The 12068-nt window shown below is 39.9% G+C and overlaps 1 protein-coding gene across 1 annotated transcript in view; it reads right to left on the bottom strand.

Moving 5' to 3' along the window:
- PEPD (peptidase D) overlaps window positions 1-12068 on the bottom strand; it is a 151720-nt gene that overhangs the window by 60817 nt on the left and 78835 nt on the right. Inside the window, exon 10 of the mRNA XM_063167645.1 lies at window positions 4954-5022. Within this exon, the coding sequence (XP_063023715.1) occupies window positions 4954-5022 (69 nt within the window). The remainder of the gene's footprint in view (window positions 1-4953; window positions 5023-12068) is intronic.

The following is a 12068-nucleotide window of genomic DNA, read 5'->3' as shown; positions in this document are numbered from 1 at the left end:
GCATGACACTGTTTGGTGTTAAGGAAAACCACAAGAAATAATACAAAGTATCAACTGTGGAAGAGGTTTTACAGTGACTTCTGTGAGCCAGAGAGAAGTCTGATAAGAAGATCCATGTTTATCCCTGAAAGAATTTCCTACCAAGGTCATTGACACAGAAACCAAGAAAGAAAGAGGGATAAATAAGAGAAACCTGCAACTGCCTGTTCCAATGAGCACTTTGTCTCTCCTGACCAATGAGTAAAGTGTAAACTTATGAGTTTTGTAAGAATGTATAAAAATCATCCATCCAATAATAAAAACAGGTTTGAAACCTTCTGAAAATGGGGTGTGTTGTTTGTATTGTCTCCATCTCAACTACGACAACCAACAGCTGGCGTGCACACCCACACTCCACAGCAGTTTGCCAGGATTTCAGCTGCAGATACTATTCCTTATCTCCCTCCAATACTGGGGATAAAGTAGGAGAATCAAACAGCACATGCATATATTTATGATCAACTTTTAAAAAATTATCATGAACCTTAAGGGCATGAGTCCATGCTTATGTATTTGCAGACAGCTCGTTTACTTATCAAGATGTGCTGGCACCCCCAGTGACAAACACCATACCAGTGCATAAATAAGTCATATACTCACATTTGACAACTGCACAAATGCTTTCAACACAACACATTGCAAATACAAAGATGAGGGGTTTCTTTTGCACATTTTAATGTAAAGGTTTTAGTTTACAAAATATTTCTGTTCGGCTCAGCACCAACTGTGAGGGAGCTGCATGAAGAATCTGTTTTTCAGCACCGTCGGTGAAGCATTGAGCAGGCACAATCTTTCTTGGCATTGGAGGCTCCTGATCTGTCAGGCACATCTTGGCTCTGTCACACACAGGGGATCACAGCACAGGGAGCACAGTTGGTGCTGAGGACCAGATCTGCACACCATCTGCATTTCAGGGATTCATTGGCATGAGGGGGTGTGCTCCCCTGGCTGGCTCTGGGCAGGTACCCTGGGCTCACACCCATTAGCAACCAGGCAGAGCCAACCTGCTCCTGAAAACTCCCCAACTGCTTCTCACCCAAAACAAAACCAGCATGTGCACTGAAGGACTGATCCCTGGCTCTGGGCAGGCCCTGCAGCTGAGGATGAGTGGGAGAGCTTGACTCACACATGCACTACTGACCCAAATTAGGACAGAGATATGGAAACCTCCAGTGGGTTCCTGCTGAGAGGAGCACACCCAATCTCCCCTGCAAGCTGCATCTCTACCCCTGTCCTGAGATGAAGGCAGGAAGATGCTTCTGGAGAATGCTGCAGAAATGATGTGTACCCACAAGGTAAATGCTACAGTTAGCCAGAAATTGTTCACACTGATTCAGTAAGCCTTTCAAGGTGGCTTTAAAACAATTTAAACAAAATCCCCAGCCACTGACAAAGCACAGAATTCACAGAATGACCAGGTTGGAAGAGATCTTCAAGATCATGGAGTCCAACCCAGCCCCAACACCTCAACTCAACCCTGGCACCCAGTGCCACATCCAGGCTTTGTTAAACACACCCAGGGATGGGGACTCCACCACCTCCCCAGGCAGCCATTCCAGAACTTTATCACTCAAGCAAATGAAAGCAAATGAGACTCATGTAAAGCTACTTCTTTCTCTTCCAAGAGGCACCAGTTGCAAGGTCTAGCACTGCAGTGCCAAGTTGCAGTTTATGATGAAGCACTGTGGGAGGTGAGGATCACTGGCATCACTGCCTCCCTTTTGGTCAGCACCTCTGAAAATCACCACACATGAGGCTGCCAATGCTCACCTTCAGGCAGCCAACCTGGAAAATCCTCCAAGAGGTTCCTGTTTTTATTCCATCTTTATTCCATTTTATTCCATTTTGTTCCATTTTTATTCCTTTAATAACTTGCTTCTAACTGGTGTCAAAGACATGTTAGTTCCAGAAAGAATTGTACCAAGCAGCAGAAGAGGTGCAAATTAACACCACTGAGAATGCAAAATGCAGGAAGAGATTCTGATTACTAGCAAAGGAAAATAATCCCCCAAGATGCATTTGAGATCAGAAAGCACCCTGAAGACAAATCATTATAAGAAAGAGGAGAAATGTCAGCAATATTTTAAGAACAGGACTATGCTGAACATCAAGCACTACAAAAAGTGTAGCTAGTAGCTCTATATTAAGAACATCTAAAGAAAAAACAAAAGACCATTGAATAAAACTGGAACTTATTTCCATCATGATTTAGATCATCATAGAATCAACCCAGAAGAAAGACAAAAAAGTGGCAAGAAGGGTTGATGCTAAGGCATGAGATCTAAAAAAGTTGTATTGAAGTTAAAGAAAGAAAATCTGATTCAACAATAACCTAACCTGGTCCAAAAAGCTTCACTTATGGCAACCCTCAGATGGAAGAAGGCATTTCACTGCACAGGCTTATTCTTGATGACTGATAGCACCTGATGAGAGACATCAGTCAAGGAGATCTGAACCTGAGTCTAGGATGAGAGAGCAACAAGCAGCAGCTGCTGGTGGCTTCTGTGGTGGATCCAGAGAAACCAATGCCTCCACCAGCACCTGACTCCAGCTGGAACCTCTGCTCCCAATGGATGCCACCCACCCCAGCACCACCAGGACATGGGAATGGATGACCTTTGCTTTCCCATTTGTAAAAATGGTTCCTTGGCATCCCAAGACACTGCAGTGAATAATTCATTAGCATTTGGAAGCAGCACTTTGTAGATGAGTGCCAAAAACATCCAAGTATGTTTAACAAATGCTCCTATTCTCCTTCCATGACACTCAGTGAGGTCTGCACTCCAAACCACTCCCCAGCTGGCAGCTTTTGAAATATCACTGACTTCAGGACTGATCTCAGAAGGTAACACCCTGTCACACTCATCAATGTGTGTTACTATTCTCATAGTAACAGTCAACACATTGAGCACTTCTGGTCACACCAAATATTCATTTAGCATCTCCTCAAGAATGTAACACTGCACAGGACAGCAATAACTAACTGCACCCATCACATGACAAGTGGTTTATTTCTGTACTGAAATATTGTATTGAATACTCCTGATTTTCAGCTTAATCAGCATAAAAAAAAAATAACAAACTTGTTTTTATTTAAAAGGATTATTCTTTTCTATGGAAAATATTATCAGGCCTGTAATCTAAAAAGGAAAGATCCTGTCAAAATATGCCCATTTTAGGTGTGTTCAGGAAAATATAAAATTCAACATGAATAGAATAAAATATTCAAAAATCCTAATTGCAGAAGTTATTTTTAGCTGTAAATGTAGTTAAGTGAAATATTTACAATGCATGACATTCTCACAGTATTAAAAAATGTCTATTATTTTTGCCATTATTATGTTAATTGAATTCATTCATTTATTAGGAGCTAGCTTAAAACTGTTAATATTATTCATTCTTACTTCATCACTCATAGTCAGAACATAGAATACAAAGACCTTAGTCTGTAAATTGCTATCTCATGTAACTAATTTTTTTTAAAAATCATGTTTGTCTGCACTTCTAGTGGTAGGATACAATGGCAGATGGTAAGAAAAAAATGTTTGGATATGGCATTCTAAGGACAGCCCTTCTCTGTGATTTAAATCCTCCAATAGCTCAGAGGCAGCTCTAATTGCACCCCCTTGCCTGCAGAGCAGGACAGGACACCCAGTAGCTCCTGTCTGTACTCAATTCTGAGCTGCTGTTGGAGCTTTTCTCCTCTGGGGTGTAAAACCCAGCAGGTCCTGGGTTTGCAGTCCCACAGTTCACCAGGAGCCACCACACAAACACTGACTGGGCATTTCTGTAGGTTTAACAAAATTATTTGACCACCAGCACCCAAACCAGATCCTGCAGCAGGTTCTGATCCACTCTGAGTCAATGTGAAGTCTGCATGGCTGTGAAAAATCACACCATCACTGTCTGTGACAAAAGCTTAGAGATGGAGTCTCATTTCCCTGGGATGTTAATTCTCAAGTTACACAATGGTACTTAAACCAGGAAACTTTTCAGACAATTTAGATACACAATTTGCCATAAAACTGCTCATGCTCCTGCTGCAATTTTGCATATAAATTGGAAAATTGCATTTACAAATAAGCAATTGAGTAAACTGCAGAAAGAAGTGAAGGTGCTAATTGTTCTTATTACCTTCAAAGCAATATAGAATTATTGTCATTAACATAAAAATTATCTTTTGTAAGTGTATGTGACTTCAGTGGAGGGCAAATGTTTCTGAGTAGCAGCAGAACAAGTGGAACATATATACCAACATATATGGCTCATTTCACTGTCATACATCTCTGATTAGATTAATTCCACTAAGTAAGATTAATCTCTGCATGAAGCACACAGCTGTTCTTCAGCATGTGTCCCACACTGTTCTCTTGTGCATTTCTACAACTGCAGGGAGAACTTTTACACTACTTTTCCAAACACAGTAACCTTCAACACTAGCTGCTCAGCAAGAAGCAGAGAGAGCAAAAAATTCCAAATTCCAAAAAGATTAGTTCAATTGCATCCTAATCTTTGAGACAAAGAATTTTGAAGATGATAAGAAATACACTTAAGGTGTATTTCAAATAAAGTATTTCTGAGCAACAGAGAATAGCTGTAAAGCCCCTCTCCATGGTGCTATTCAATAAAAAAAGCCAAGTGCAGCACAGGGGTGAGCATAACCATGATCTTGGCAGCAGCAGGAGCAGCCATTGGGAACCTCTGGGGTGCAGCAAACTCTACTGCCACGTTATGTCTTCAGGAGACACAGGCAACCACCTACCTCTCTTTGTCTTTTCCAGTGAGAAAACAGGTCAGAACTCACTCTGGTGGCATTTGCAAACACATGATATGCCTAAAAGGACCAATTTTAAAAATACCCAGAGGGAAGCTGACTCTAAAGCCTGCTCAGTTCAGTGTAAAGCATTCTCTTACCTGCCACAGATGCAAGTGTAGGAGGTGTGGCGCATGCCCCCTCGAGCGTAGCAGTAGTGCTGGAACAGGCTGCAGAGAAACAAAGGTGGCAATTATTCACTTCTGCCAAACCACCCCAAGACAGGTAGAAAAACAAGTTCTGCTAGAGAAAAAGCTGTGTTGGTGGAAATCCCCAGTCTCTGCCTATTTCTGCTCAGCTGAACACTCCACGTGCCCCCATGCACAGCTGAGCAGCCCTGCAGAGCTGCAGGGGATTGCCACAGAGCAACTCTGCAGCAGGGGAGAGGGGCTCCAGTGCAGCTCAGTGACCTCAAATGGCAACTGCTTTCCTCACAGCTCCACACCAAAAGGGAAATTACTGTGTCGTAGACATTTTTCCACAGAAATCCTTTCTTTCAGATTTCTGTGTCTTCTGGAAGGCAGAGGCCTCAGAAGGGAAGGTAAACAATTGTTATCAGCTGCTGTGGAATGCAATAGGATTCACCTTGATTGGCTCATTTTCTATGTTTATGATTAAGGGCCAATCACCAGTGCAAGCTAGGGGACTGAGTCCCTGGACACAACTTTGTTTGGGATTCTTTCTATCTATTCTTAGCTTAGCTAGCAGCTCTGCAAACCTCTCTCTATATTCTATTAGTATAGTCATAATGTATTATATATATTATCTTAATAAATGAAGCCTTCTGATCAAGATACAAGATTCACCGTCTCTCTATCACCAGCTGCGACTCACTCAGGCACGGTAATATTACTGCTGGCAAGAGACTTCATCTGACCACAGAACAAACAGGATGGTAACAGGTAAAATGCTGAAGTTGGCCAAACTCTCCAAAGTGGAATTGAGAAAATCGCTGCATTGCTGCATTTCAGGCACACAATCACATCCATGATCACCTTTTCAATCCTGCTGCCCTCAATCTATGTCATGTGGATTCAGGAAAAGTGAAGTCCAACCAGCCCTTCACAGAGGAAGGAGCTTGCCAGACTGGTCAAAGCTCTTCAAAATAATTTCAGCAGAAGTCCTCTCCATTTACCACCTCACAGACACCTTCTGCTGGAAGCTGAACTAAATATCCCCTAACCCTGATTTACACCTGCCTGTGCTGTTCACCCTCCTCTCCAGACCAGCCAGCAGAGCTCTCCCCTCACATGAACCAGCTCCTTTCTGCACCACAGGCTGGGCTGGAATGGACCCTCTCCTGTTCTCTTGTCTGTAGCACAACAGACACAGAGAAAACCTAAGACTTACTCAATTTCAGATTGTGGTACCTAAATACCTCTATGATCTTTCCCTGTCCAAACATGGGGAAAAAAATTAACACAAACTCAATCCCAAGAGCAAGAAGATCATGTGATAACATAAGGCCAAGTCTCCTGCAGCCTATAAGGGACAGTACAACACAACATTGTTTGATTTTGTGTTTGCTTGGGACAGGGAAGGGCAGGGAGAGCAGCCTGTGGAACTCCTCTTTCACTGCCATCCTGCTGGAGGAGCTGTTTGGCCTTAAAAAGCATTACAATATTTTCATCTTCACTGTCAAAGTCCCCTTCAGATGAGGGCAGATTTGCCCAAAGCACAATTAATATAGGATTAGGTGCTTTACGAGCTAAGCACATATCATGGATCCTTTTATTCTTTTTGAAATATGCTCTAGTTACAATCCAATTCCCTGTAATACTGAATGAATTCCAAAAGCTCATTTCTTGTAATACTGAAATAATTTCATTAACATAGAATGATAATGGTGCTATTCAAATAATAGAGATGTTGTGATTTTGTCCTTCTTCAGCAGAGAGCCACAGAACACAATTCAAATTCAAAAGACATTAAAGACATTACATGCTTGTAAATCTAAACTGGATTTTAAAATTACACAAAATGACAGTCTTTAAAGAGAAACAAAAGAAAACATACATATTAACACATATGAAAAAAGAAAAGCCTCCATTTAGAGACTCAGTAGAGGGACACCCTGTTTACAAGATCTCTTTTCTGTTCAAAATACTGTGGTGGTTTACAAGGTAGGAAACACTAAGTTTGTTTTGGCCCACAAATGAATGATGGCAATGAGAAGTTCAAATGCCAGAGAAGCTAAGGAAAAACTCTGACATGGTGAGAACTCAACAGAGATATCATTAAACTGAGCTGATAAAATCTATCACCTAAACTGTCATTTTTTCTGACACAGACATCCTTTCACAGAAATGGACATTTCATATGGAAACATTTGCTTGCAGGCAAGCTTTACTCTCTAAGACAAGACACTGTATAGAAGCATTTTGCACAATGATTCTACTGTTATATACATATAGTTACATTTTAGGAAGCAACTTTTAGAATATTTTATTAACCTTTCACCTTAAATGACTGAATAAACTATGCCCCTAGACAGCAACTTCCAGTAACCTTATAAAGAGCGTAAAAATGAAATGTAAAAATGAAATATGAAGGTCCTAAATATCTTTCCATCATCAGTGATGCAGGATAGCAAGGTTTATTTTTCCTTATGCCAACTGATCACATATTCATAGTTGCAATTAATATGAAACTGTGCAGCCAGTAATGGCAGTACCTCTTGCAGTACTCCCTGACTGGCAGTAAAAAGCAATAAATAAATTAAGACATGCATTGTGTAATCCAGCTGTTGCCTGAACTTTGTTTCTGTTTTCATCAGACATCATAGACTTCCTTTTAAGACTAAGAAAGAAGGGGCCATCTGTGTGATTGAGCTGATGATGGTACAACTTTGCCAGGCGATGAGTTTCCTGCTAGTAAAACTATTCACATCACTTGTATGACTTCATGCAATTGGAAAAAAAATTCCAAAATTCTCATCAGAGACAGCCAACATCCGTGTATGATATAGCACAGATATGTCGCAGACAATTTTATGAAAAATCCTTTCCTTTGGATTTTTTCCTCCTCAGAAGCTGAGAGGCCTCAGGTAAAAAAGGTAAACATTGATTATCTGTTGCTGTGGAATGCAACAGGGGCATCTGGGATTGGTCTCGTGTGGTTGTTTCTAATTAATGGCCAATCACAGTCAGCTGCCTCAGACAGAGTCTGAGCCACAAGCCTTTGTTATCATTCTTTCTTTTTCTATTCTTAGCCAGCCTTCTGATGAAACCTTTTCTTCTATTCTTTTAGTATAGTTTTAATATAATATATATGATAAAATAATAAATCAGCCTCCTGAAACCTGGAGTCAGATCCTCGTCTCGTCCCTCATCCAAAACCCCCTACGAATGCTGTCACACAGATAAGTGACAAAGAAGATGACAAAGGCTGGCTTTTCAAAGCTAGAAAGAATAAATGCAGAATTAGAGAAGTACCAGGACTTTGAAGGTGAAGTCCCAGCCCCACTGAAGTTAATGCAGATTCTGAACTGGATTTCACCACACCAAGATTTTACTGTCTACACTCTGCAAGAATCCTTATCCATAAGAGCAACATAAAAGTACAGTCTGAAATAGTTGGATGGAATATAATTTAATCTGGCACTCTGCATCCATTGCAAATATTGCATCCTGAGCTTCTCCTGGTGTTTCTGATTGGAGGATTGGTGTGTTCAGTCAGTTTTATGTTGGTGCTGGATGCTTCACCCTGAGCTTCTAATGCCACCAGCACAGGCACAGAAATGAAGAAGTTTTTCCTCTTCTCCTTGCACAGGTTTCAAAGCTCATGCCATATTTATTTGTGCAGTATTTCTGCAGAGGGTGTGTGTATCACCTGCCATGGAAGGATGGCCTCAGTGGTGTACACAGACCAACCTGTAAATGCAGACAGCTTTGCTAGAGCTGGCATGGGCTGTGCATTGCTTTGCACACAATTGGTTTGTTGCTGTTGCTGTGTAAAAGAACATCCTGGGTTTGGTGCTCATTTTTTTGCCAAAACCATCATTTTCATTGACTGACAATATGCAGAGAGTTAAGGAAGTTTTAAAAACTCACTGTTTTTTCCATCAATCTAAAAACAGCCAAGTATTAGTCACCATCAACTCAGGTAAATATGACATGAGTGAATTTCTCCTCCTTGCAAATTTGCTGAGGCACAAGATTATGTTAACCCCACTGCTCTGCTGAGACTCAACTGTCTCACTGACTGTGCTGACTGGAGAGAAGAAAACTCTCAGAAATAATGGGTTATTCACCAGTAGAAATAACAGAATAAGTATATACTGGCTGTGTTTAGATCCTATGGAGTACTGCATACATCCAAACAAATCTCCACAATGCTTAAAGAGCCTCAACTTCAAACCAGCCAAAAAAGCCATTAAAGTGAAACCTTCTATGAACAGTCTTTCTGACAAATTATCAAAATCACTCTGACAATGATGTTTGTGTTTTATGGTCAGCTTTGGTCCAGCTTCTGAATGGAAATTACATTAACTAAGGTAGTTTAATGTTAACACTTGTCCTAATTTAAGTAAACTTACAGAATAAAGACACATAAAGCAGGAGGAATAGAACTATCTGTATTGATTGCTCTCACATTTTGCTTATTTTCAATTCCTCCTTATACTAGAATACAACACATGCACACTCAGCAGCATTATTTTTATTTCTAAAAGAAGTACATAAATAATCTCTAATTTAATTTCTTATCATCAGCTCTTCTTGAGTTATAAGAAATATAACTCAAATGTCACTTTTTTTATAAAGCTTTATAAAAAAGCAACATTGGCATTTCTCAGCTATTCACTCCTGAAACCAAGACACTTCTAGATCAAAAAGGTTCAAATTTTAAATAAAAATCCAATTGAGCATTTTGACCTGCATCTTGCAAAACCGGTGAGAAATGCAATTACAGAAAGCATGATAAACATGGAGAAAAGAGAGATACAGAAGGAACTAAAAGAAGCAAGAATATCTGAGCAACAAACATTTAAATCCTTGCCAAGTTTCTGTAACACTGCCCAAGAGATTCCTCAGTGACCTTGTGATGGTCCCACACCCTCAGTAACTGCAGCCAGGTGCAGAATGAGACATGCACACCACTTGAGGCTGGAGGGACAATTACTCATCCCAAGGTTTCTGACAAGAGAGAGGAAAGCCCTGAATAACCCTGTTCATGATTGCCAGGTACTGCATCTAGAACACTTGTGGATAATGGTAATAGAACCCAAATTTAGGTTGTGGATCAGAGGGATTTGCTGCTGTGAAGAGTGCAAGTACAGAAGATCAAGGACACCTGTAGGTCAGTATCTCATTATGGGGTTTATATTGAAAACAGATATTTGAGAAAGCTGCCTCCTAATAAAAAGAAACCTTTGTATGCTTCAAAAATAGTATTGATTGAACATAGCCCTTGAAATGCAAGCAGGAGGGTTTGAACTATAAACTGGAAACCACACTAACTTAAGGGAGTTTTGGACAGGACTTGGAGGATTTTCTGCAGTTCCTTCTTTTGTTTTTATGACTACAATTGGAAGATGTAGGTGAGCATCTATTAGTTACCTGTGCACTAAATTGCTTTTGAATTTCAACTAGAATGTGCCATTATGTTTTTGTATGGTGTAAATATGAAGCATAGCCATGATACAACCTAAAATCCAAAGCCTTTCTAAAGCATTCACAAAAGGCCAAGTATTCCAAAGCTGATCTCTCCAGTTATACCAGGATTGAGACCATTATTTTGATCACTTAGACGCATCAAAATCTCCACATAAGAAAGCTATAAAGCCACAACCCCACAAAATTGTTGAGTCACAGTAATTATAATTTGCAAATGATTAGTAAAGCATTTATATTAACATCAAGCTAGACTGAAAGATGCTCAGAGGAAGAAGACAAGGTGTCAGTAACATCCCATCAGTGAATACAGGAACAAGGTGAGCAGTGCTTCCTTTAATCCCACACTACACATAGTGAGGCTCTTAAAAACAGAGCATTTTTCTTTGTTAACCTACTTACTCTGCTAATGTAATTTATTTTCCATGGGCAACTAGATGCTTAAAGGCTTAGCCTATCTAATCCTATTTTCATTTAGTTCACAACAGCACACAGCAGTACTGCAAAACATCTCTGAGGTTGTTTTAATACAAAAACAACAACAACAAAAAAGTCAGTACTTCATTGCAAAAGGGTAAAATAGACTGGAGAAATCTAGGAGGAATAATCCAACTTACTATTAATGAACAAACAATGGATTAGTAACTTGCAGCCAAACAAGAAAAATAGCACAATGAGCAGATGAGCAAAGTTATTCTTCACCTTGGAGACAATACACTTAGTGATTTCTGCCTGGAAATTGTTTAGAACAGAACTTGCAGATCCATGAACAACAGGAAATAAAACCACTTCTGTGCACTGACTTCTTAAACTAACTGGTTACACTACTCCTAATGAAAATTTTAGATTAAAATCCCTGGCTGGGTTATTTTGCATGCTCAGAGAGGAGAGCTGCTGAAGCTTGCTATCAACCAGAGATACTGACAGGAGCTACACTTTGAAGCATCTCTATTTACAATTCTCCTAATTTGTATCATGCACAAGCAGAAATAATATATGATTTTAAAAAAATGTTGATCCCTCTGAATTATAACAGCTAGATTCTGTTCTTATTTTTGCTGTGTTTTCTTTAAATAAGTCATTTTTCTTTATGTGCAGCAAATGCTACATAATAATATAAACTTAAAAGTGACCAATGTTGTCTGAGTTCAGCAGGGACAGAAGAAATGTAACTTTGGCAAGCAGGTATGACACAGGAAACTGGCAGTACCTTCATGTAAATACAGTAAGAACATTTATGAAGTAAGGGAGAGCTGTGTGGGAGCAGCACAGAAGTAAGTGGGTTCACCTCTATAATAAATAATTCATACTGGGATTTCTAAATGTTACTCCTCTGTACTAAAATGGATCACAATCCAGAGCTCAGGGCAGAACAGAGGGCAGGATTACCCTAAAATGCAGATATATTTTAAGATACAAAACAACACAGATCAGAAGGAATACCATTCCTTCAGGAAGCCAAATCCATCAAGGTAAAGCCATCAATACTGCCTGGAAACCAGAGACACACGAAACAGAAAGTTCATAAATAATACAGGACTCAGCACTGTCACATATGTCATATATGATTTGCAATGATTGAAGGTAATTGATAATATCAGTTC

The sequence above is a fragment of the Melospiza melodia genome, chromosome 13, assembly GCF_035770615.1.
Source record: "Melospiza melodia melodia isolate bMelMel2 chromosome 13, bMelMel2.pri, whole genome shotgun sequence".
NCBI lineage: Eukaryota > Metazoa > Chordata > Aves > Passeriformes > Passerellidae > Melospiza > Melospiza melodia.
The sequence above is the reverse complement of the archived record's forward strand: the minus strand, read 5'-3'. Positions and strand labels throughout refer to the sequence as shown.